Below are 27,835 nucleotides of genomic sequence, written 5' to 3'. Positions count from 1 at the left end.
GCACTCTCTCCTCTCTCTCTCTCTCTCTATATATATATATATACACACACACACACATATGCTCTCAGAAAGACATAAAAAAAAACGTGCAGGAAAATCAATAAATAAACACAAATAAAACAAGATGATGCTTCAAATAGAAAAGTTATTAAAATATTTTTTAACAGAATGCAGAGTAAAGAAAATAAATGTTGAATCTGTGCTTCAATAAACGGTTAAAAGGTAGGCCATATATAAAATTTATTCTTGATAAATATGTTGCTTTTTTTTTAAATATCTGAAATTGGATTCATGTCAATTACAGTGTCACATTGTGTTAGCCGCAACCTTGTGTGTGTGTGCGCGCAAGTTCTCAGTGTTCATGCATAGAAAAGTTCAGTGGAGGCATAGGGAATGTTGAATGAGTAGGTCCGTGAAAACCAGGGGCGACCGTACTGTTAATAGCTTGTGCGACTGATCCCCGTGCCTCGAAGCTATGTGGATTGTGACCCAAGATACTGTTAATGCTCATGTTATGTATGACTGGTGGAGGGGGGTGACCACGGTTATGATACAATGCACCACTTTGATGGTGATGCTGTAGGGCATTCGGGTCCATACCAGCCTGAGGGGGTGGGAGGATGGAATTGGCGTGAAACTTTATGGGAGAAATGTTCAATGTTTCACTTTGAGACGTACTCACGTCGGGGAAGATATTGCTCAGACTAAGGCTGGACACGTGCGGTATGTTTGGCATAGAACTGGAATGAGGAGGAATTTGTGGAGTATTTGAATGACCACTATGGACAGTATTCATTCCAAAACCAGTTTGAAAATTCAAGCCAATCCCATTCTGGGACCTGGAGGGAGGAAATATAGTACCGAACGAGGTACTGATATCAGAGTTTTTGAGAACGGTTGAAGATGGGTTTGAAATCTGTCGTGTGGAACTAGTAAACAAATTGCCAGACATAAACGATGGTGTCTCACTCTGAATAGTCCGAGAAGAGGACGGGGGAGGCGGAGGTGGTGGAGGAGGAGGCGGGGGAGGTGGCGGCGAGGAGTTTCCGATGGAGAAATACAAAGCCATGTTGGGCTCAAATATTGACTGAGACAAATTTGAATCCACATCGGAAAAGGACTGTTTGTTTTTCTTGCTTTGTGATTGCTTTGCTCGAGAATTTTGCTTTGCAGATCGTTGTTGATGCTGGTGCTGATGCTGGTGCTGATGCTGGGATGCTGTTGGCTGCTGCTGCTGCTGCGACTGTTGCTGCTGCTGTTGTTGGATTGGTGGCTGCTGTTGCTGAGAAGTCGACTGATGCGATGCCCCGAGGTTTGGAACCTGCGAAGACGATGAGGAGGAAGAAGAGGATATAGAAGAAGAATGAATCGGTTGGTGAGATGAGAGCGAACCGGCGCTGGTCTGCGTTTGCGGCTGATGTAAAGAATGCTGCGGTGCTGACTGCTGCTGCTGCTGCTTATTCACTTTACCGACTTGATGCGGTGCTGTTTTCGTGGTGTCAGAATTCAGATTGAGATTTTGTGAGGTACCATCTCTCTGGCTAGAAAATAATGGATTACTGTCAAATCTCCCATTAAACACGGGCGGGTTTGAGCTGAAGTTTGACATTGGTGTGGATAAGTTTGCGTTAAAGGATCTACTAATGTTGGTTCGAGCACTTTCACTTGATGTGACTGGCGGATGATGCAACGGAGGTGTATGCAAGGACTGATAATTCATCGGTGTGAAATATGTCGATACGCTGCTTGTAATTTGAGCAGAGCAGTCGATATTATTTAAACTTGACTGTTGGGAGCGGCTGCTATGTGAAATGCTTTGAGCTGCATTTGACAAGTGTTTCGTGTTGGAATTATCTCGGTTATTTTCAGATAAAGATAAGATGGTACTACTGGATGAAGATTTGTCGATTCCCGAACTGCTCAAAGACAGCGTCGAATTATCTGGAAAAGCTTGGCTTCTGGATGACGCGCAACTATCGATAGAACTTCCCAAACCAAAGTTAAACGTATTGTGTGGTTGAAGATGACTTGTACTCGTTGACGAACCAGAAACAATTATTTGTCCGCTTGAAGTATTTTGGGGGACACTTGTTTCGACCTCACTGCTATTTCTTTGATTATTCAAACCAAAAGATGGCAGTCCAAACGTCTGAGACTGTTGATTGTTATTAACAGAATCGGTATTGTCATTATGTAAATGCTGTGGCATGTTCATCGAATGTAGGTGGAGAAAAGGAAATGGGAAGATGCTGTTGTTATTTGAATTAGTCAAAGAAAAAGTAAAAGATGTTGACGTGCTGCAGGTTGAGCTATCAGGATAGGTATTCGATGATGATGAGGAGGAGGATGATGATGTTGTGGAGGTTATTGTTGTTGTTGCGGATGACGAAGATGACAATGTTGGCGTTAAACTCAGACCAAGATTACTAAAACTCAGAGCATCACTGTCACTAGTACCTAAATGGTGAACAGTATTGCTACTTGAGGAGAAAACTGATGATGAATAACTGTGCTTGTTCTCTGAACGAGACGTATCATTTCTTCCCGACTGAACAAAATTTTCAGCCGAATAAATGCCAGAGTTTCGTCCTTTTGACGATGAGACTGAAGCAGCCGAGGCTGTTGTAGATAATGCTTCTCCTGCAATGCTGTTAGAGATATTATTTGTCTGATGTGGAATGGTAATCTGTGCTTGCGACTGATGCTGTGATTTTGAATGTGTGCTTAACTTGTTCGATGGATTAAATAGCGATTCAGCTGAATATCGTAGAGAATTGGGGGAGGAATAGCTGTTATGTTCCGTTGTGCATGACTGTGCCATTTGGGATGTAGAATTAGTGCAGATGCGTTCAGCGGGATCTACTGATGTTGATATGCTATTAACAGAGGAAGGGAGAGACGCAGTCGGATTAGACTGAAGATTGCAGGAAAGATGCTGAGGCTGTGATGATGGCAAATTATTTACAGACGCAGTCTGCGATGTACTGCACATGTGATTCGAACAGGTGTTCTTTGAGAGCATATTGCTATCAGCAGCAACAACATTTGACCTAGGTTGGGAGCTACAATGTAGATGTACTTGTTTTTGTTCCACAATACTGCTGTTTTTTATCGGATTATTCTCGCCGCGATTATTACTACCACTGCCAGTACTTGCCGGAGATGTCACCAACATCCTACTGCCTCCTCGGCTACTGTTAGTCACTTGTTGCATTGATGTTGTACAACTAATCTCTTCCACAGCTGACCGGGATCGTTCAGCAATTTTATTCGAATAAGAATTGGAGATATGTGAATTAGATTCGCACAATGACTTTGAAGGATCAACTGACCTAAACGATTTGATAGGTTCGGGTTCATCTAAAGTCAGAGAAATATCATACGGTTCATAACTGACACCTTTCTCACAAAGGCTGTCCGCCCCAGAGCCAGCTGGCGAGCCATCGGTACTTGAAGGCGTATAACTGGACACATTCTTTGTCACTGTAGTGGAATCAGGAGAAAGCAATTCAGATGGATTCTCATCAATACAAATCGGATTATCATCAATACAAATCGGATTGTCGCAATCTGATGAATTCATTTTCACGGTTTCTCCATCCAGCAATGGATCATATTCTTTGTTTGTATGTTTTTTCTTTTTTATAGGTGCATGCTCAGAATCAGGTTCTGAACAAGACTTGACTTTACGGTTCTTTATTTTCTTTGGGTCGGTTTCGTTAGCCCAGCACGTGTTGCGTAAATTCTCAACCTGATCTAGTACATCGCTAATCTCACTTTCTGTAAATACAATCTCATCGGGAATTTCAACAGATTGGGCTGGTTTCTTCTCAGCAGGCACTTTCAGCGTAACTTTCTTTGCAGCGTCCTTAGAGACAGGCTTCACTTTCCTCTTCTCCATCGCCACTGCCTCAACATGGTCCAAAACGTCGCTAAATTCACTTGTGGCAAAATTAATTGCTTCTGAGATTTCCATAGACATCGGCTTTTTAGCAATCTTTTTTGTGGCAATCAATTTTTTCGATTCTTTATTAGCGAGTTTTAACTTGTCTTTTTCTGGTTTGGAACTAGCACGCTTACTTATGGCTCCTACAGCCTCGCACATGCTGGTTTCTTTAAAAAATGCTGAGGGTGAACTTGAAGTCAGGCTGTTGCACGTATTGTCCATTGAATGCGAACTCTGACTTTCTACTTCCATTTCAATACGACTTGAAGTGGGAATATTATCGCTATCACAACTTTCTTTTGATGGAGACTGAGCACTGCAATCGTCCTCTGTTTCTCCAGCACTGGTGTCAATGTGTAATGGATTATCCTCGTTAGCAGGGTTGTAAAAGCTGCTTATAGGGGGCGATATATCATGTAGAGAAGAAGAAAAAATAGATTCTGCAGCTTTGGCTAAGATGTCAGTAGTGCCTGCGTTATCAGTTGTGTGGGAAGTTGATGGGGATTGGGTGACAGTCGACTCTGCTGTTGTCGTAACACAGATTTCATTAGCACTAACCACGGATTGCATACTAGTGCTTGATGCTTCTTGATCGGTGTTCAATGAAACTGAGTTCCAAAGACCAGGGGAGACAACTTGGGTCGAACTAACTGAATTAGAACTATTGATTGAAGAAGCAGAAGTTAACGTATTAGAACTATTAGCTTTTTGAGGTTTCGGCATAATTGTCCTTCGAGAGTTCTTCTTGCTACTTTTTTTAGATGTACTTTGGGTGGCAGTTGTTGAAATTGAAGCTGATGTTGTGGTAGTAGTTAATACCAGTGGGGGGTTTGCAATATTTCCGATTCCTTGCATAGTATTAGAGTTTAATATACAGCAAGACTGCTGGCCAGGTGGTCCGAATGTTATCAGGATAGTCCCATTTGGGCCAGCGGTAGCCGTTTGAGCTTGCTGGTTTAAGGGGAGAGAAGTCTGAAGATTTGGCTGTAAAGTAGATGATATAACCGAAGTGTCGTTTTGTGAAGGCACTGTTCCAACGGATGCTAGTGAATTGGTTTGGACCAGATTTCCAAGCAACATGCTGCTCTCTGGTGCAGAGGTTGCTGGGATCTTCAACTGCACTTGCGATTGGGCAGTCGTGGCAGACATTACAACCCCTTTAGAATCAGAGGTATGCGTGTCGGATCTTTTGATGAATGCCGGAGCACTGGTTGGCCGATGCGTCTGCGAAGATTGCACCTGAGTGGTCATCACACTTTGAGTGGCTGTAGTGGTCACCATGCTGTTGTTCATCGAGGCAACTGTTGTAGCCGCGTTAGACATGGGGAAACTTGACATAGTAGTCGTCATCAAGAGGCCAACTGGTGCCCGTTGCTGCGAGAGAAGCATAGCATTCTGGTTCTGGCATTGCATATTTTGGGGATTAAGTACTGTCGCCATGTTGGGATCAATGACAGGCATAGTCCTATTGGGGAGACCTCCAATAAGAGCTACTTTACCTTGCAGTTGAGAAGGATGCATTGTTTGTGGCTGTGCAGCAGCTGCGGCAGCAGCAGCAGCCTGCAACTGACAATTAGCATTTAATAATTGTTGCTGTAATTGCTGTTGCTGCTGCTGCTGTTGTTGTTGTTGTTGTTGTTGCTGTAATTGTTGCTGTTGTAATTGCTGCTGTAGTAATACCTGAGGTTGCGTGACCACCGGAATGATTTGACCATTTGGTAGAATCAGTGCCGTGGGCAGTTGATTGGGCTGGCTTGGAACCGTGTTTAGTGTCAACAGATTTCCACTTTGGCTTACCGGCATCACAAGACCCGGATTTGGATTAAAGAAATTTGCATTCTGTCCAGCAAAATGGGTTGGTAAGATCTGCTGCTGCTGCTGCTGCTGGGCAGAGTTCGAAGTAGACGTCGCTCCTAATTGCTGAGTTTGCTGCAAGATGGTGTTGGCAGCTCCAAGTGATAATGCATGCTGCGGATGCTGATAAGCAAGTTGCTGCATAGCAGCAGCCGCTGCTGGGTTAGACGCTAATGCTTGTGCATTTATGGCATTCTGAAGTGAAATAGTTTGCTGATGTTGTTGCTGATTCTGCACAGGTATTGTCGTTGTATGGTTCATCATGTCCGCTGCTGGGTTAGCCATCATGCCAGTGAAGGCCATCTTTGACGGTTCAATTTTATTTGTCACGGAGAGTTTATCAGGAGTCGTAAACTGCTGCCGTGCGCTGTTTGACAAAGCCAAAGTTGCTGGATCAACAACCATTTGTAGATTGGGCATCAAAGAAAGTCCACCCTGATCGTTAACAAAAACGATCTGTCCTTGCGGCGTTTGGATACCCTGAAGACCCCCTTGAAGTCCTGAAAGAGCTCCACCCATTTGCAAAGCTTGACCATTGGCATTGATAAAAGGTACATTTATCAAAGTATTGCCATTCTGCAAAATCTGTCCATAATTTGATTGGCCAACAGACATAATAGGAACTTGAGTATTGATGGCTTGGGTTGTATTAGTCATTGTTGTTGAGCCTTGTTGAAAGCAGTTGGTACCAGCAACAAAAGAAGAACCGATGACCCCAGTATTAATGCTTTGTGTGTTAGACGCAGCAGATGCAAGTGTCTGCAGTGGAGTTGATTGTGGAACCTGGGATGAAGAATCGGCCGCTGAAGCAACAGCTTCCGTATTTGTGCTAGTGATGGAGCCTATCATTGTTGGCGTTGACTTATGATGCGCTATCTGAGAAAGTTGACTCGACGGCTGCGTGAGAAATGACTGTGTCACGGTGGTAATCCCAGCATCCCTCATCGCTATTTGCAACAGTCCAGCTCCATCCCCGTTTGCTTTGTCCGTATTTGTTAAGAGATTGGATGAAGGCGACACAAAAGTGACACCATGCTGGTTGGTTGGAGCCTGTATACTGACCACGCCCCCAGCCGAATTTGCGTTACTAAAAATGACAGGTCCATGACCATTTGAGGCCAGAATGGCGTTGGAAAGAGTGCTTGACAACATATTAGGCTGTGCAGCCGCAAACAGCTGCTGTTGGTTGATGTTGGTTGGCAAAACATTAGCAGTTTGCATTCCATTAAGGTTGTTAAGACCAGGGATTATAATGTTCCCAGGGTTCATTTTCAACGCTGTCACCTTGGCCGATTGATTCTTGTGGTTTTGAATTCGTTCAAGTTGAGCACATATCGTGTTGCGTCTCTTTGTGGTTTTTGTTGTCTTTGTTGTAGGCCCTTCTTGGTCTTTCTCTTTCGTTGGATTATTACTTGAAATAAGAGGGATATTTGACGTAGTATCTGCAGATTCTGGTCGACAATCTGAAGTACTTGAAGTGCAATTAGCTTTCTTTCCTTTCCATGAATTGGTTGCATTAGGCAATGGAGATATACCTGAAAAACAGAAACATATTTTTAAACTAGCATTTTTAATTGGAAAATAAAAATGCAACACAAAATTTGCTTGTTCATACTTTCATTTAAAACTTAACAAATAAAGAGTTTTCCCTCCTGTGATATCTACTACTTGAACAAATTTATTTTGTGCAAAAACTAAGATATATTTTAGGCGCTAATGCAGTATAGGGTCAATATGAAAATTGCATTTTTCCGATATACTTAAGTATCATAGAAAAATAGGTATCCTTAGCAAAAATTAGAGAAAATTATTGAGTTGAATTGTAATTAAAAAGAAAAATTGGCTTTCGTATTTTGTTACTATTTATTATTATTTGGTTAAATGACAGACTGACTTATCTCCCTTTGCTTTATGGGTATTTCAGCTCTTATCAGACTGAAACTTCTACTTGATAATTTTTTAAAATTTTCGGTGAGGATACTTATTTTTAATGTAAAAACTTTTACATGGATACAATGTTTCAAAATATTTTAAGATATTTGTAAAAAAAAAAAAAATTGCACAAACTTGGGGTCATTTTTAGCATAAAGAGGGAGGGGAAGAGAGCTCAAACTTTTATAATTTTATCAGTACATGGTTCATACAAATAATCTTTTAACACATGAAGTTATTTTATAATTAAAAAGTTAAACCTAAATAGAGTTTAAACTGACATATCAAACTTTGATTTTTGATTAGCCAATTCTCATCTATCTTTGTTGTTATACCATGTTATTGGCAACATAACATATTTCACTGCGTTTCTGAATTTTGGAGATGAAGATTAGTTATTCATATTATTTGGATTCATCGGACTACTGTTCTCATCTTGTGAATTACTTGAGACCTTTATCCACTTATGGCTGACGAAACGAGAGCATGCTACTCTGAAGTAAATAAAGGGTTCTGTTGAAAATTTCCGAGTTCGACAAGATACACCTGAAGAAGGTTGGAGGTTACATCAACTGAAATGTTGTGAGAATGAGAACAGTCTGATGAATCCAAATAATATATTTCGCTACATTTAAAAATGCATGCAGTTCTGCCTAGGTAACAGTTAATAGGGAAACATTTTTCAATTATGATTCAGTTTAATTAAAATTAGCAAAGAGAATAGCTAATATATATATATATATATATATATATATATATATATATATATATATATATATATATATATAAGAGCAAATAGTTAATAAAACATGTTAAAAAACACTTTAAGAAGGAGTTAAAAACATATTTCATTTGAAAAGGAAACACTAAATAAGTGGATAGTCCTTAATCCGCAGAGTTTCAAAGAAATACTTTCCTTCTCATCAGAGGGTAGGAATTAGCAAAATGCGGGATCGGATTTTGCTTGCAAAAGTATTTGATGAAACTGCAAGTAAGTCAAAGATCTTACTTGATAACAAAAAGTGAAGCAGAGGGAATAGGGTGAAGAAAAGGGTGATTTCACGTGAATGGATAGTCTGGTGAAAGGTAAAGTATCCAATGACGGTAAAATCCAAAAATGTAAATCCAAGAAAGTTAATTAAATTTCCATTCGCACAAGTAAAATCCAAGGAGATTGCGCAATTGGAAGATGGTACAAAATAATCAGAAAGGCCAAAATTGGAAGATTGTGCAAATGGGAGTTTAACTAACTTTCTTAACATTGGACTTGAAAATGACCATGTTATAGTCAGCTGAAAGGCAACCCTGTGGTATTGTGTATGTGTGTGTGTTTTTTTTTTGTTTTTCTACAGAGGAGTCACCTCTTACCAAGACCTTGGGGCCACTCAAGGATAAGGGTTAAAGAGCGTATGGTAGTCATAGTAATTGTTAGTAGTGGAAATTTGGTAAATTGGATTACTTGAAGGGACGGCTCATCAAGAACTTGTTTACATTGGACTTGAAGACAACAATATTGTAGTCAGCTAGAAAACAAGCAAATGAAACAAAGTCCGACAGGCATGCAGTTCTAAGAAGCTTTGCTCATAGAATCCATGTTTAGGTCTAGGCACAGATAAAGAGTGAGGGAAATTGTTTATGATGGTTTCAGCTAGACAAGTGTTTTTCATGAAAGTTTGGCAAGGGGGGGGGACCATAGATTGGAGCTCAGATGAACACCTGCCATGAAAATAACAATAGCGCAAAGACAGGCTTGCAATGTCTCGTCTGTGAGAAAGAGGCTGCAGGGAAGAGAAAAGGGCAACCCCTACTAGGCTACAAAGTCTATTTTGAACTTTGTCAAGGTAGAATAGGATGCTTTGAGCAGAAGAAAGATGCATAGCAGCTGTGTGATGCTGAGTGTAGGTGAATACCAGGCCCCCATCTTCTGGCTTGAACATAATAATAAAACAATGATCAGATCGAAAATGCAATGCCAGATCAGATCAAACTCGGCATATAACCATGTTGTAAGGTCATAAATAAAGCTTAATCAATGCCTGATCATCAGTCAGTGACATTGGTTTAGCCACATTGAGAGGAGCAACTTTTAGAAAAGAAAATCTAGAGAGCTTAAGATCAAGAGCTGAAGAAAAATTGAATGATCCAAGAAAACTTGGATGCAAAATCATATACAAGAATCTTAGACAATGGACTTTGAATGGAATCAATTGTAAAGACTGCCAAGCTGATAGATTGCAGGCTGACCAAAGGAAATAAGATGATCAAATGATGATGATGGAGAAGGAGGATGAGGATGATGAAACTATTAAATGAAGTATTAACAACAAAAATTAGCCTATTTAAAATATAATCAAATGCTTTATTTTGATATTGAAGTACAAAATATTTTTTAGAAATTTTTAATTTTACTTTTTTATAAATAAACTTACCAGCTGTTTTTAATAAGTCTGCAAAGTGATCTCTTTCAGATTTGAGATCATCCAATTCTTGTCGCAAATTATGAATTTCTCCAGCTGAAATTAGATGCAAAAAAAATTCTAATTTAATTGAAAATAATATAATTTGTGAGTAACAAAACAATTTAATGAAAAAAGATAGAAATAGAAAAACAAATTATTTTGCTAAGATTTTTTTTTTTTACTCCCTTAACCCCCCCCCCTTCCCCAGAAACGCTATTGCTTTACAATTTAATTCAATGAAACAAAACTAATTGATACGGAAAAACAAAACTACTGCTTTTGTTACTTCAAACTTGATCTCCCTCTCTCTCTCAATACCGCAAAGCACACTGGTTAGATGTATGTTCACTTCATCAGTTATTAAAATTTTACCTCCTTTACTTTGCACATAAAAATTAAATTTGCATATGTGTGAGTATTTTTCTCTTTTTCTTTTGTTATTATGAAGTTATTAAGATCAAGCTTTCCTTAATTTACTCATAAAAATTAAAATTACATATGTGATTATTGGAATGAGCTGGACACATGTCCATTCACTGTTATCATATTATTAATATAAATCAAGTAGTTACAGATGTCTCAAATACCTTATCATTTTTTTCCATCTCTCCTAAACACTCACCAAATCTAATAATAATCTCTACAAGTATTTATTTATGCAAAGCATACTTTTATACTTTATGGATAACATGAATAACTATTTGGATCCACCTCTTCTTAACACAAAGTCTAACAATACTAAACTAGCAGTGACAATATTAGGTTCATATGACATATATTAGGTTCATATGACATATATTAGGTTCATATATTTCAAAGGAATTTGAAATACACAAGTGGTCCCCAAATCCGCCTATATAGGCTGGAAGAATGTTGTGGCAGATAGCTGAAGACTTGGATCAAGACAGTGAAACGAGATGGTGAGCTGTTTCTGGACCCTCACCTCTACAGTCTACGTCGCTGGAACTGCTCATGGCTACAGTAGCATTGAATCTTTGGGCATGGTCAGTCTCAATTAGAAATATGTTCGACTCGATGGGTGGAGTCAGCTCAACCTATCATCGTGATAGCTGAAGCAAGCACAAGTAAGTAAAGTGACAATATAGATGTAAATAAGTGATACAAAGATAAGCATCTGTTGCAGTTGCAGGACACATCTATTTGCTATTGACACATTTATTTCAAACAAGTAAAATATTTGTTTATTTTCCTAATATTACTTTGTGATTTGGCTTTCAAGCGCACTTGATGTGTATTTTATTTTATTCAAATTAAATCAATGTTTCTATATGGAACTCACATCCTTGACGTTATTCTTGCATTGCCTACGCACTGTTTTAACATTTCAAAATACAACCGCTGAGACAACACGCGGCTCTTTACAAACAGACTTTTCTTTCTCCAACTTTACAACATGGCAAGAAAGAAGAAAAGAAAAAAAGAAAGAAAACAACATACTGAGGATGGAGTTTATCCTTGAAATATATTTGTTATAAATTTCAAACAAGTAAAATATTTGTTTATTTTCCTAATATTACGTTGTGAATTGGCTTTCAAGTGCACTAGATCTATTTTTTTTTGTATATAAGAATAGTAGTCTGAATAATATGTACAAAAACACTAATCTGAATAATCCAAATAATACAACTGGCTTGCTATCGCTTAGTAATTTAATTCCTATTCATAACTTCAATGAAATGAAATGAAACTGATCGATAAGAAAAGACAAAAATGACTGCTTTTGTTACCTCTAACTTAAACTCCGTTTCTCTCGTTCAAACAAATGGGCACTAAGTAAAGGTTACAATTTTCAAGGATTGAAAAAATTATTTACTCCAGGAATAAGAAGTTCACTTTACAAACAAATCAAACATTAAAAAACAAAAAAAAATAGTTATCAGCAAGGCTCTACGAACAAATTTATCTTTAGTTGACCTTTGACAACTAAATATTTTCGTTTACTAGCCAAATAGAAAAGTTACTAGCCAAACTCACATGGTTTTTAGAATATGACATCTTTGTTCTGTGATGAGTATGTACATCATAAATAGTTTTATGTATTTTTTAAATAAGTGTAATTCTAAATATACAACAAATTTTATATTGATATTTGAAGGTATAAATATTCCAATTTTTTTAGATGTTTTTTTAAACAACCTTCAATAAAAAAAAAATAGTATATTGTTCTATTATCTTTTATTGTTTAAATAATTCAACTTTAATTTTATTAAATAAAAAGTTGAAAAGATATTTTTCACTCAGTAGTGAGCTTTGGAAGATTGTCAGTGAAAAAAATTCTATTGGCAAAATATAAGAGTTTCATTATTTCTAGTCGCCACTTTGAAAAAGTAAAATGCGACTGTTTCACTCGCAATGTAGAGCCCTGATTAGGTAATGTTGAATATTTGAAGCTGAAGCACTCAGTGGCAACAGCTTAAAAACTGAATTCTGAATTGTTGACTGGTATCAAGGTTTGACAAAATCAGCAGCAGCTACTATTCTGCCTACTATCTTGTTTTTTTTTACCTTCTGAGTCGTTTCTTTTCTCCTACTTCTACCTCTTCATACCATGAATCGGGCCAAATTCACTTTTATTGTATAGATTTTAATTTAAACGAAACATTGATTAAAATTACAATTCATCAAAAACAAAAATGTGGCAAAGACATCAAACCAAAACAAATTATTTCTTCAAATTTTGTCCGAAATACAGAATATTTTCTGCAACTATTCCATCTTTAATCGGATTTAAAATTAGAAAACAGAAAATCAAATTCAACTTTGCTAAAATTCACTCAAAATCTGTGCAGCTACTATTGTGCATAAGCAGGAAGCATTTCACAGATTCAACCGCCATAAGTCAAAGACAAAAATTTATAGCCTCAAGAAATCATTGTAAGAATGTAATAGCTGCAGCTAAGGGTAGGTATCATGAGAAGATCAGAAAATGCATTTAGTCACCGAAATTAGGAACTCACGATTCCTGGAAAATTTATCATAGTGCGATGAATAATTGGCAATAAACAATCCCCTTTCCAACCACCATCAAGAAGTTGTGTACACAACAAATGATGAGACTAAACTGCTTGGCTAGAGGTTTGCACTGAACTCCTCCTTAGACTTCTCAAACTACTCCCTCTAAAATTTCTCACTGCGAGGAGTAGTCACACTCAATTATTTGATCATTACCCCTCCCCTAGTCCAGGATATAAAAAAAAAAAAAACAACAAAAAAAAAAAACTTGATAAATCCAAAGCTTGTGGGCCTGATCTTATCCCTGCTATAGTAATAAAGAAGTGTTCCACTTAGCTGGATCCTGTACTCTGCAAACTCTACAAATTACCTTGTTGAATCTTGTTTCTCTGATAGCTGGGAAAGAACTCTAATGAAAGAACCGAGTTAGTCTCCTCTTGTTTTTCATTAAAATCTTTGAACCATTCATCAACCTAATGATAGTTTGCCACTTTGTAACTGCTAAACTTTCTGACCAACAGTATCCATTTAAACAAGTACGTTTACTGCGGTTAGGGTTGGGGTTATCTTTGAATGTATACACCATGCACTGGAAAAAGCTGCTGAAGCTAGGGTGGTTGTGTTTGATATATTCAAAGATCTGGCATGATGGTTTTCTTATGAAAATTAATTTGTACAGTATTATTGGACAAATATTTAATATCATCAGGTACTGCTTAGCAAAAAGAAAAACCCAGGTTGTCCTTGATGGCTGTACTTCTAATCAACATGACATTAATGCAGGTCTACCTTAGCGATTAATCCTTATTGTTCCTAATTTTTATAGATGACCTCCCTGATGCAATTGTGTCTTAGACGGGTATATTTGCTTATGACACCACACAATTCTTGACATGGCTAAATCCTTAAAGAAAGACTTTTCGTCTGTAGTGGAATGGAAACATAAATGGATGGTAATATTTAATGCTCCTAAGAAAAAGCTCCTTTCCTTTAACAAATATAAGAAACCTTTTTAACCACTGATTGCCATGGTTTACAGCACCCTACTTGTGAGTCAATCATTTAAACTCCTCAACCTAACATTCACAGGTAAGATGAACTGGAAGAATTGGATAGAAGACATGCCAAGTCTGCTTTAAAGAAGGTGGGCTTCCTCTACCAGGTTAGAAAACTTTTCTCATCTGCCAGTATCTTATATCTCTATAAAGCCACTATTCACCCATGCATGACGTACTGTTGTCACCTCTGGGTTGTTACACCAACTTTGCCTCTTAGTCAGGGTCCAAAAACGAGCCTCTAATCTAATACGTCTCACTCTATCTACCAAGTCCCAGCCCCTATCCCATTGCCGTAATGTTGTACTTTCATACTTATTGTGCAAGAACTTTCATAGAATGTGCTCCAATGAACTTGCTGCATTGGTGCCTAGTGCTCTCTTGGTGTAAATACCTACGATTTAGCTGACATTCAGCAAAATCTCACCTCACATTCAGCAAAATCTCACCCCAAATCTCACTTGTAGAGGTATGCGAATGCAGGAAGGCATGGTCTAATAGCTTTTTTTTTTTCTTTATACTGCTTGCCTTTGGACTTCCCCTCACTATTTCCCAGACTGTACCAAGATGCAGAAATTGCAATGTAACATGAACAAACATCTTCCTACACAACTGTTCACTTAGGGTCCATGTCTACAGGGACATCATAATTCAAAGTAAACAATGTATATGTGGGTGATGAAAGTAAACCAAAAAAATCTTTATTTTCTACAAAATCATTTTTGTAATATTGAATAATTTTCACGGATTTTGTTTTTGGTTAAAAAAAAAAAGAAAAAGATGTTACCTTGCACTTCTTCACCGTTCTGAAACATCAATTGATCATTTTTATCTTGAATTTGAGATATATAATCGGCAGCCCGTTCCAAAATGGATAAAGTACTCTGAAATTTTAGAAGAACAAATTAATTTTTGTCATTTTTATATTAAAAAAATTTTAAATAAAAAGTTTGTTACAAATCTTATTTGCACACAATGTTAATCAAAATCCATTACCTGATTTTGATTCTAGATGTTTAAAATTTAAAGTTTAAAGTTTAAGCGTCTGAAGAAATTGAAATTCAAAGAATGTTGCTTAATCAATGTCCAATGATTATGAATCATATTCAATGCAAATCTGATACAGTTGAATTCATTGTATCAATCTCATCTCATTATTTTTCTCCATGCAATCCATGTCCTCAACCATTACTGACCAGGTTTCTCTTCCATAGATCACACTGCAGATGCAAACTTGATATATTCTTTTCTTGGTTGACAGTGGTAATGCTCTGTTAGTTAGTAATGGCAAAAATTTCCTGAACTTACTTCATCCACTCCTAACTCTTTCAATCACATTAGCACCAGCTCCTTCCTGTGTTCCAATGGCATCACCTGCATAATCAAAGTTCTGAACAATCTTAATATACTTTCACACATCTAAGTTCTAATTCATCTCCATTGTCTTACACTTTCTACAAACCAAGCAGGGAGATTTCCAACACTACAACCACTGATTATCACTTTGGTCTTGCATTCTTCCAAATTTTTAACTGAACAAGTAAATGGATGCATAAATTAACAGTTATGGAATTAGTACTCACATGCTTGACTCCGACTCCTAAAATTGAAAAGGCCCAACCTAAGAAATCTCTTACCGATAATAATTTACTAGTGAGATCCCATAGAAATTTCACAGTGTTGTCTATATCAATCTGTATAATTTAGGGTTAATAATAATATTCCGCTGCTGCGACCACAACCATCAAATTTGGTATTTAAGATGCTGTCTTCGGAGTTAGCAACAATACAAACTGCTCAAATTTACCAACATGTCATTTAATTATGTAGTGAATTATTTTCATCGTGAGGAATAGAACTTGTGTCCAATCAACGCAAGATAGTTATTTGTTCAGTTGGTGCGATTTTGAAAAACATGAAACAAGCAACAATACCAGCACAAAGACTCACTAAGTTGTGTTTTTGATTAAAATTTTCAGAAAATAATCACAGATTTTAGAAACAAATATTCATACATTTTACTTGGATTATTGTTCTAATCTTTGATGTTATTCGCACAGTGCTTCCGCTAATGTAACCTCCTTCATCACGTGCATCTTGTTAAACTTGGGAATCTGTATGGAATTTCAAACAGGATCCTTTATTTAATCCACTTTTGTTCTATCAGTCATGACCGGGTAAATGCTTAAAAATAATTAATAATTGTATTCTTAGTATCGTTTGTACCAAGGATTGAACCATCAATCCCCAGAAGTCTATCATTTAAAACTGATGAGATGAGAACAGTAGTCAGTATAATTCAAATATTATTCATCCTCATCTCAAAAATTTCAAAACATAATGTTGCTAAGAGGTTAAAGTAGTTTGCTGGAAGCATTATTTAATATGTATATAAGAAGAAATTTAGGTTTGTAGAATGCAAAACAATGCAAACATGTAACGGATAGACTGACTTAATTTAAGGTAAAATGGTGAAATCGACCATACAGTTTCACTTTATTGAATAAATACATGTGTGTGTACATGTAAAATCATATATTATATAACATTCTACACATAGTATGTTCTTATTTTCTTACTTGCATCAGTGGCATATATGTGATGCTATATATTTTGGGAAGTCGTCCCTTCGTTAAGCATGGGTCTGACTTTCAAACATGCGTGGTGGATCTTACTACATTTGAAAGTCACACACATGCCTGATGAAGGGAAGACTTCCCGAAATATATATCATCACGGATATGCCACCTGACGAAAGTAAGAAAATAAGAACATACTACATGTAGAATGTTTTATACATACATATATATATTACAATAGAAAAACGTGAGCATGAAAAGTAATACGATTAAGCTTAAACATGGAAAAGAAAAGGACAAGATATTCTAGTAAAAACATAATTTATTACTTAAAATATTGCGGCATTAAGAATTGATTATATAATGTTAAATTGAATTTTTAAAAATTTCTTAATACTGCAATATTTTAAGTTATAAATTTATTATATTTTTTAATAGAATATCTTGTCCTTTTCTTTTCCATGTTTAAGTTTAATCATATTACTTTTCATGCTCGCATTTTTCTATTGTAATCCATGATTTTTCCAGGCTTCCAGTAAATTCACTTGTTCTTTGTTTAATTTCAGTCTTATTTTTTTGTCTCCATAAACATAACATACACATATGTAAAACAATGTACGACACTTGTCTGCTTTCATTCTCGCTGTTTCACTTGTTACTTCTCTTTTTCGCGAGAGCGGTGAATTAGTAGCAACACTAGTTGTTGAAGCGATGTGGTTACTAAAAAACGTTGCTTACCGCCTTACAAATTTTTACGATTTTGAACACCAGTAAATTCATTATAACTTTTGTTTTACTGAACGAAAATTGAAAATCTTTTTCACAATATAGCTAAGAAGGTGATCTATAAATTATAATAATTGTTGGAAATTTGGTTGAAAATAAGTGAGCGGTGAAGCTTTAAAGCTGTTCTAAATGACTAAAACTCCCACATCCATATATTCAAACACGGTAGTGTTTGAATAATATATGATTGTACATCTACATACATACATATTTATTGATTTAATAAAAATGGCTGGTTCCACCATTATACTGTGTTGCTTCAGTGCGAGTCTATTCATTACATCTCTGCATTGTTCTGCCTTCTATGAACTTAAATTTCTTTTATATAATGTATCTAAATGACAATTTATAACTTTTGTATCTAGCGTTGAGTGAACTAAATCTTGTAATGACTGGACACCGTGAAGGCATCCTTGGTTTTGTACTACTTCTGTTTTACCAAAATCGTATGTTACTTCCAATTTTCCCCCTTTCAGACATTTCATCACATCTGAATGGATTTTTTCATAGAATCTCTTACATAATATAATAATTATAATGCTGGAGAATTGCTTATCGCAAAAGTTGAGGATATTTGTAAACTAAATGTGAATAAAATTAAAAAGATAAACTTACTTGCTTTTCATAGCTTTGCGAAGATGGCAATAGACATCCAATATTAGCAATTTTAGATTTAATCTTTTCTTTGCGTTGTTTTTCAGAATTGTTGTGCGTGATTCGTTTATGCTCCCGTCCTGTGCTACTACAAAGAGACAACAAGCAATAAACACGTCAAATATCATAAATTAAATACATAATAATGAAAAGCTAAAAGGTACAACAATTTGCTATGCATGTGCTATATACGAATAGTGTCACCACCAACACCACAATTTGAACTCCTTTCTCTGGATAATAGGATTAACAGTTACCAACTGATATGAATAGAGCTACATGTTACTGACAGTGGTGTTAGATACCAACTGATTAATCTGTAACCTGGATTATTAAGTTGTGTGCTCATCTGGTCAGGACAATTCAGTATTATCTAGTTATGCTCTGTCAACCTTGTATTTATGAATAAGTAACTGTTAAATAGAAGCGAATTTCCACGTAAGAACAATGATTAAACGTTTTGTATTTGAAAGGGAAGTAACTCTTTGCCCATTGTTGTCATGCTTAAGATAATGTGCTTTCTGGAAAGCAGAGTTATGTCCCTTACATTTAGCCAGCCTACATTAGAAACATGATTCAATGGATCTAGTCACTCATTTACTACAATTAATTGCACCTGAATTATATAGTAATTCTTTTTAAGTTGTAATTATATACTAAATAATTATATTTATCGATTTATACAGAATAATTTTTAGCCAATTTATTTCTTCATATTTGTGTCACAGAAACTATTTTATTCCAAATACAAATGAACAGATTGCAATCAAGATTAAAACATCTCAAAAGAATTTTGGTACTGGGTGTTGATAAAACTATTTATATATCTATATAAAGCTAGGTATGTGTATGTTTATATATCTGTATGTACACTATTCACTCCTAAACTAGTTAACTGATCATTATGAATTTTGGAACACAGGTACTAGGTGTAATATAACTGATATTCTCTATTTATTTACTTCTCCACAAGGACAAAGATAGACAAAGTTGCTCAGTGACAAACAAATACATCCAGATTTTAAATTAATTCTCTTCAGATGTATTTGTATAATAAATAATTATATTTGTTGATCTATACAGAAGCGTTTTCATCCAATTTATTCTTCATATTTGTGTCTTACCACTAAGAAAGACCACATTATTTCAGTAACCAAAATTGTTTTTATTGATGTTGCCTTTTTAAAAATTAAACTTCATGTTTGCTTTATAATTTAAAACAATCAGGCATAATGTGATTGTTTTACTTGCAGAAAATTTTACGTGAGAATCTATTTCAAGAAAATTACAAAAGTGATCAATGCTCCGCTTGCTTGTGAAAGACGAATAGGATGGGACATTGATCAGTTCATCCATTTTTTACCATCATTTTCACTTGGTGCAATGCTATCCATGAAAGTGAAAATGCTAGAATCAAAGATGATCGCTGCTTCAATCATCAAAATTAAGCCTGTCTTTAAGACTCACGTTACGCATCTATTGTATCATTCTCATATGATTTCTCACCATGCAACACATATCCTCAACTCTTACTTGCCAGATTTCATACATCATCACACTGGATACACATGCCTGACAGACTATTCCCTTGGTATAAAGTGGTAATGCTCTGTTGGTGAGATGCAATTATCTTTTGTTTTCAAATTGTTTGCATAATTAATCAATAATGATGGTTTTGTGTTCATTTATTCTGATAATCATTGTATGCTTCACTTGAAGAAATGATAATTTAAAAATAATTTGAAGTAAAAACGTGTTTCTGTCTTACCTGGGCTCTTCTGAAGAGTGGATCCAGAGAGAGGGTTGCTCACTTCCCACATCCCTGTTCACACAGACTGGACTGTATTCCTCTGTCATTCCTAAAAAGAGTGAATATTTTAATGCCAAGAACAAAACAAGAAATCATTCAAAACTTGCAAATTCATACAATGCAAGGAAAACATAAAAATTTGGTAGTACACAACCCCTAACTCTTTGGTAACACTAAGAGCATCTATTCTATCAACAGTTGTATAATATAACTGTAGTGTCATGGTGTTCATGTAAAGAGACTGTGTTTATTTCCAATAGACACTTCAGAGGGCACAACTCTATAGATACTTGGAACTTGAATACCTACTAGAGACTATCCTTGAGTTTATTATAAAGTCTCTCCGTACAGGGATTTGTCAGGGCAATCTGGCATGAAGATACTTTTCCCTAGAAGTAAACCATGACCAAATATTCAAAATCTCATCGTATTCGCAACCCAAATAAGAGTTCCTCAGTATAGCTTTTAAGAGGAATGGTGCACCTTCTCCAAGTGATGCTACCTCAAATAACAGCACAAAGCTGGATAGTTCACCAGACTAGATGAATTCTTGTCCTGGAATCTAGTAAGACCAGGAGACCAAAAAGGAAGAGATACTATAAAATATTAAAATGGTTAATTGGGGAGAGGAAAATTGTTCTCAACTTCTTTACTAACTTAGTGTTTGTTAGATAAAGAAATTTAATCGAACATTCAAAGATCTATGCATCTCATACAGAGTTCAAGTTTTAGCCCCAGGTCAGGGGCATCTGGATTTCTGAGAACTTCGACTGAAGGAAAAAGGGAAGCCATATTCAGTTCATAGTCTACTTGTGTGGACTTTGTTTTTGACATTCATTAAACACCCACATTGTCCAAACCAACTCTGTCAAAATTAATATATATATATATATATATATATATATATATATATATATATATATATATACTAGCATGAATACCTGACATTGCCCGAGTGGACATGAAATTCAGTTTGGACAGAGCTGCTATACTAAGAATATTGAGTAACATCCAGAAAAGAACAGAAGAAGTAGGTGACAACCTGGACCCCCCCCCAAAAAAAAAAATAAATCAAAACAACTTTTATTTCAATCAAAATAGCAAATAGCAGGGAGTGCTTGTGCAACCGAAAAAAAAAAAAATGCAGTAGGGAGGCTCGAACCTGAAAAAAAAAAAGGAAAGAAGGGAAAAAGGTAAGTGGCAAGTGCTTTTGCCCACTGGACCACAACGACTTATGATGTCATGACCCTGAAAAAATAACATTTATAAACAAACGCTTATGTGACTTGCAAAAATGGCTTTCAAAAAGTGACCCCCCCCCTTGCAAGAAATGGTCCAGTTGACAACCACAAAATTAATCTTTTTTTTTTTCTAATTTTCAGATATTATGCATCCGAGTGATCGCTCTTTTAGATGGTACCGGTTCGACCGGATCCAATGTGGTAATGTGGCTTACAAAAGTTTTTAGTGGACACACACAAACTGAAGTTTGAGATTATATAATAAACTAGCAGGGGTGCCTGGCGTTGCCAGGGTGTTTGTAGGTGTGTGTTAAGCAAAAAAAAAAAAAAAGTGGTAGTAGACAGGTAGGCTCGGACCTGTAACACGAAGGCAGAAAAGAAAGTGAAAGAAAACATGACATCTTACCGCTAGGCTATGACGTGGTAGGAAGTGAAAAGCATTCAAATTTAGTGATGTCAATGAAAAAGTTGACTTTCTAAGTGAATATGCAGGTGCAGAAATGAACGTTGGCTGAAGGCCAGTTCAGCTTTCTGCTGTTTCATTTATTTGCAGAAATGGATAGTTAAGTGAATGAGTTCACGCAAGTGTAGAAATGAATGTCTGGCTTTCTGCTATTTTATTTATTTGTTTGTTTCTCCACAATGTTGGGGAAAACCAGTGTTCAAATTTAGCAATGTCAACCATCACGCCATGGTGGACAGCGAAATGAAATCACGCACTTAAGTTTGGCTGTAGGCCAGTTAAGCTTTCAGCTTTCCGCCATATTTGTTTCCCCACGGTGGAGGAACTCTGGCAGTGTCCAGATGAATAGCAATTGCCTGATATGAAGAATTTCTCCTACATTGATCAAAGCTAATTGCTTTATTGGAAGGCCAGGCAAATGCATTCAGGAGTGAATGATGATCAACAAATGTTTCATACTCCTTTATTTTTATTGTCATCTAAATCGATGAAATAACCCATTTGTATTACAAACGTTTTTACCCCATTTCAAGGTCATTTTCAGGTACGAGTCGAAAGATGTGCTATGAGAGACTAACGAGGAAGAAAGTTAGTAGCAGCAGCAATGGTCAGGATTCATAGGCTGCTTGGTGCCCGGATATTTTGAGGCCACTGGCAAACACAAATGCTGGGTTCAGTAATTCGATCGCATAGAAAGAGAGGGAGTGTGTGTGTGTGTGGGGGGGGTTACGACAGGTATTAAAAAATATTTTGGCTTGTTTGAAATATCCTAGTTTATTCCAGGTTATTGGGTTTTTATATAGATGGCTTCAAGTATTTTCAGCTTTTTAAAATTTATTTCAAGATGTATTATTTTTGTGTTACAGATCAAGATTTATCTAACATCGGGGGAAGAGGGCAGTTATGTTTTTTTTTTTTGTAGATGTTGAAAAATTGCATAAGAATCTACATTATGCATGGTGATTCAGTGAGATAGTTATGTTGGTTATGCAACCACTATCCTATCTGTTTCAAGGTTGTTATACACCCACAATGGGCATTCAAACTTCTAGATGATGTTGGTTCTTATCTATAAAAATAAAATTAAATGTCTGTCTGTCAGTGTTCCTATTGTCTGTTTGCTAAAACTGTTTATAAATCACAAATTAGTCGAAAAAAAAAACAATAAAATGTTTGATCTTGGGTTCTACAAGAGTTAATATAAATTACTTTATTTAAAAAAAAAAAAAAAAAAAAAAAAAAAAAGAAAGCAACTATATCCCCACTCCCAAACAGACACTGTAAGGTATAGTTTTTAAAAAATTTGGAGCATATATATATTAATTAGTAATGGTACGATTCCAATATCTTTTCCGAACTCGACACAATTACCGATTCTGTACTAAATTCCCGATTCTGATTTATGTACCAATTCAATTCTTTATAAATCTTTAAATATTTAACAATAAAGTTTTTTCTCATTTCCCATAAAAACACATTAAATGAGTATATATTTTCTGAAATATTGTGGGGAGTGGGGATGATTTATAGGTTTTAGTTTTACTGGTTATTTAAAATTAATAAATATTTATTATTTTATTATTACTCCCAGCAGTGGAAGATTTTGTTTTAAACAAAATCAAAGAAAAAAAATAGATAATTAAAGGAATCATTTTTGGCATCGGAAAATAGGAAAAAAATTTTCAGATTCTGATACCCTCAAAAGTTTTGATTTTTCTGATTTCCAATTCTAATTAATCGTCCCAATACTAATATATATATATATATATATATATATATATATATATATATATATAGAGAGAGAGAGAGAGAGAGAGAGAGAAAGAGAGAGTCTTTGAAGTTTTTAACCTTTAAAACTATACAAAAAAATATTTTTTATTTATTTTTTATTTTTTTCTCATTCGTTAGAAAACCATCTAGTCAGTAAGTTATTTAATCACCTGCAATCACTGCATCAACTCTCTCTCGAATTTACTATAGTACCAATAATTTATTTTTCAAGGGATCATCAGTTGTTTACCATGAAACACTGTTTCGAGGATTTATATATATATATATATATAGTAATTTAGCTAAGTGCACAGTCCACAGGTAAAAATCTAGTAAATCTTTATATAAAAAGTGTTCAATGATAAATAGATGTTTATTAGATATCATATATAAACATTATTTTGTTACATATTTGCAGAGATGTTTCAGTCAGAGCTACTTCCTATAGCTGTAGAGAGATGTTTGGTTGTAAAAGGTCTGGTTATTTATAGTTTTGACCAACGTCTGTAAATGTGCAAATAATGTATTCATCCATACAGATTTATTTCCCTTTCATACGAACAGAAATTGTTTTGGCCCCGGGTCTTTTGGCCCATTAACCCAAATTTCAATATTGGAGTTATTGGCAAACACAATATATAAAACAATAATTATAATTCTCATAGACATTGCTAAATAGTATGGAAAAGAAACAAATTGAAGTATTTATTGATGCAAAGATTTTCAATATTTCCTCTTCTACAATTCAACATTACTGGAAAAAATATGCTTTTTATTACTTACTAGCAGGTATAGTTGCCCAGTATTAAACGTAAGTTAAAGTCCTTTAAAAAATAAATGAAGTAAAAAAAACAAAAAAAATTGGAAAGAAACGGAGACATATGCATGCAAGTATTGTTTTTTTCTAAACCGTTCACTTCTTGTAAGTAAAAAAAAAAGAAAAAATACTCAAGCTGAGATCAAAACCAAAATCTAAAGACAGTGAGTCAAGTACGATAACCACTAGGCCAGTTTGCCACAATCTTTAAAAAGTGTTATCAAACCTACTCATTCTTAACATAAGGAAGCTGTCATCTGAACGATTCGCACATGCACAGTCTTTAACAAGTTAAGAAAAAAGAAGTAATTTTTGATTTTCTTAGTAAAAAAAAAAAAAAAAAATTACTGGATCAATTTACATGATTTTGGGAAGATGACATCTTTCTTCCATGATGAGTTTGTACATCAAAGATTTTTCTGTATTTTATTTTTTCGGTGCTTGTTAAGATAGCGTCGATAAATCGATTTTTTAAATATATTTTTTTAAGCAAAAACAATATTATGTACTTAACTGTCATGTTGAAAATAGTAATATATCCAATAATTACGAAAATTCAGAGTAGAACAACTGCTATTGTGTTTTTAGTAAAAGAAAAAAGTCTATTATTATAGACAAAAAATATTGCAACCATGAACAAGTAATCTAAAATATTCGTTTCAGAGTTATATATGGTTGCATGTAGACTCCTACTGTCTACTTTATAACATCTAAGAAAAATGCAATTTTACCCAATTTTCCATAAAAATTACTTTTAACTAGAAATAATTTTCTATTAAATGATCTTTCGTAATTTTCGGATATATTACTATTTTTGGCATAACAATTAAGGACATAATATTATTTTTGTTTAAAACAACATACAGTAGCGTCCAAAACTAACGGACAAAATTTTAAAACCTAATATTTGTTAGAAAATAACAACTGTGAACCGCTGAAATTTTGACAACTGTTAGTCGTTATCATTGATAATAACATACTAAAATTTTAATCATTTGCAAAGGATAGAAAAAGAATTATAACAATTATTTTCAAAATAGGAACGTTCAAAAGTAAGGGACAAAATTGATAAAACCAATGTAAACAGCCAAAAAACAATAAAAATACATGTACAATCAATATTTAGTAAATGAGTCCTTGCTCTTAATGATAGCTGCACATCTTCGAATACAAGAGCGAATCAGTTCTTGACAATCCTCGATACTAATTTTAGAACATTCTTCTTGAAGCTTCACCCACAAATCCTCCGTGTTAGTGGGATTTCGTTCCATAACTTTCACTCCTAAGGTCTTCCAAAGATTTTCTATTGGATTTAAGTCAGGATTTTGCGGTGGCCAATCCATAACTTGCTCCCTAAGGTAACTCATTACCACCTTTGCCTTGTGACATGGAGCATTATCTTGCATAAAGGTAGCCTTATTGAAACCTGAATTCTGTATGATTGGCACAAAATGATCTTGAACAATGTTTTTATAGATCTGCACATTTGCACGAGTTTGTAACCGGACAAGAGGCGTTGTACCTTGTCTAGAAAACATTCCAAATACCATGACACTTCCGCCCCCAAACTTGACAGTTTACCTTGTTTTCCTCAATTTTGTCCTTACTTTTGGACATTCCTATTTTGAAAATAAATAATTGTTATAATTTTTTTTTTTTTGCAAATGATTCAAATTTTTTATCTTATTATGGATGATAACGACTGGCAGTTGTAAAAATTTCAGCGTTTCAAAGTTATTTTCTAACAAATATTAAGTTTTAAAATTTTGTCCCTTAGTTTTGGACGCTACAGTATTTAAAAAAATCGATCTGTTGACTATCTTAACAAACATCTTTTTTTTTTTTTAATCAAGTCGAATTCTAAATAAAAACCAAAAAATTTTAAAATTAAACTTAACTGCATACCACTTGCCTCATGATATATAAACTGTGTTTTGGTCAATTTAACAAAAACTTAAATCAAAATGAATAAATGCAAATGTTGGGCCTATTTTTTGTACTAAATATTCAATATACACATTGACCAGTACTGGTAACAATAGTGAAGGAGGTTAAAGATTACATTAGCTGAAACAGTCGTCCAAATAATACAATTTTTTATCCTTATTTAAAAAATTCCAAAACAAGACGAAGATAGTTGTCTGAATAATCTAAAAGATGTGCTTATGCTTTAAAAATGTAACAGGATAAAATATACTAAATATACACTGTGTATATATATATATATATATATATATATATATATATATATATATATATATATATATATATAATTTTCCACCTGATCTATGTAAACATCCTTTTCGGAATAAGTATTTTATCATTTTTCTGAATGGTTGTAAAAAAAAAAAGGCATTAATTTTATGTCATAGACACGCTGTGTATTTCAAATTTTAACTTTTATTTTTATCACTTCTTGAGAAAGTCTTAAAAAATAAAGACAAAACATTGATGAGCACCTAAACATTTTTACTTTCTTGCGTATTTCGTTATGTTCGATTATTAGTTCCATGAATATGGTAGCATTTGAATATATGGTTAAGCGGCAGTTTTAGTCATTTAGAACTGCTTTAAAGCTTCACCACTCACTCATTTTTTGACCAAATTTCAGACAATTATTACAGTTTATTGTTAACCTTCTCAACTATATTGTGAAAAAATTTTTTCAATTTTCATTTAGTAAAACAAATGTTATGATGAATTTTCTGGTGTTCAAAATGTATGTAAGGAGGTGAGCGATGCTTTTTATGACTGGTTTCCATATCAACCACGTTGCTTCAGCAACTACTGTTGCTACTAATTCACTGCTGTCGTGGAAAGAGAAGTAACAAGTGAAACAGAGAATGAACGCATGAAGGGGAAATAATTGTGAGGATATTGAAAGCAGACGAGTGTCATACATTGTTATTACATATGTGTTTATGGGGGGAAAAAATAAGACTGAAATTAAACAAAGAACAAGTGAATTTACTAGAAGCCTGGAAAAATCATGGATTACAATAGAAAAATGCGAATATGAAAAGTAATATGGTTAAGCTTAAACATGGAAAAGTAAAGGACTAGTTGTTAAAACTGGAAAAGAAAAGGCCAAAATATTCTAGTAAATAATATAATAAATTTATAACTTAAAATATTGCAGCATTAAGAATTTTTTTTAATTCAATCTATATAATCAATTCTTAATGCTGCAATATTTTAAGTGATAAATTTCTTATATTTTTACTAGAATATTTTGTCCTTTTCTTTCCCAGTTTTAAGAACTAGTCCTTTACTTTTCCATGTTTAAGCTTAACCATATTACTTTTTATGCTCGCATTTTTCTATTGTAATATTGTTATAAAATAGGTAGAACAGAATAAATTATCTATCTATCAATCTAGCTATCTGTCCATCTCGATCTATCTATCTAACTGGAGAGGGAGACAAGAGATGAATATGATGAATATTTATAAAACCTGTCAAAATATAACAAAGCTAGATCAAAGACAAGTTTACT

The 27,835-nt window shown here is 34.8% G+C and overlaps 1 protein-coding gene across 1 annotated transcript in view; it reads right to left on the bottom strand.

Moving 5' to 3' along the window:
* Positions 1-125: 125 nt before the first annotated feature.
* The window catches only part of LOC145277890 (uncharacterized), a 93,513-nt gene continuing 65,803 nt past the window's right edge, over positions 126-27,835 (bottom strand). Inside the window, exons 3-7 of the mRNA XM_080129882.1 lie at positions 20,007-20,097; positions 18,200-18,326; positions 15,007-15,103; positions 10,162-10,245; positions 126-7,335 (exon numbers count right to left, since the gene is read on the bottom strand). Of these exons, the coding sequence (XP_079986008.1) occupies positions 353-7,335; positions 10,162-10,245; positions 15,007-15,103; positions 18,200-18,326; positions 20,007-20,095 (7,380 nt within the window). The 5' untranslated portion in view covers positions 20,096-20,097 and the 3' untranslated portion in view covers positions 126-352. The remainder of the gene's footprint in view (positions 7,336-10,161; positions 10,246-15,006; positions 15,104-18,199; positions 18,327-20,006; positions 20,098-27,835) is intronic.

This window comes from Euprymna scolopes, chromosome 6 (genome assembly GCF_053919585.1).
Source record: "Euprymna scolopes isolate OS-2025 chromosome 6, ASM5391958v1, whole genome shotgun sequence".
Classification (NCBI taxonomy): domain Eukaryota; kingdom Metazoa; phylum Mollusca; class Cephalopoda; order Sepiida; family Sepiolidae; genus Euprymna; species Euprymna scolopes.
This window is presented reverse-complemented; position numbering and strand designations above follow the sequence as displayed.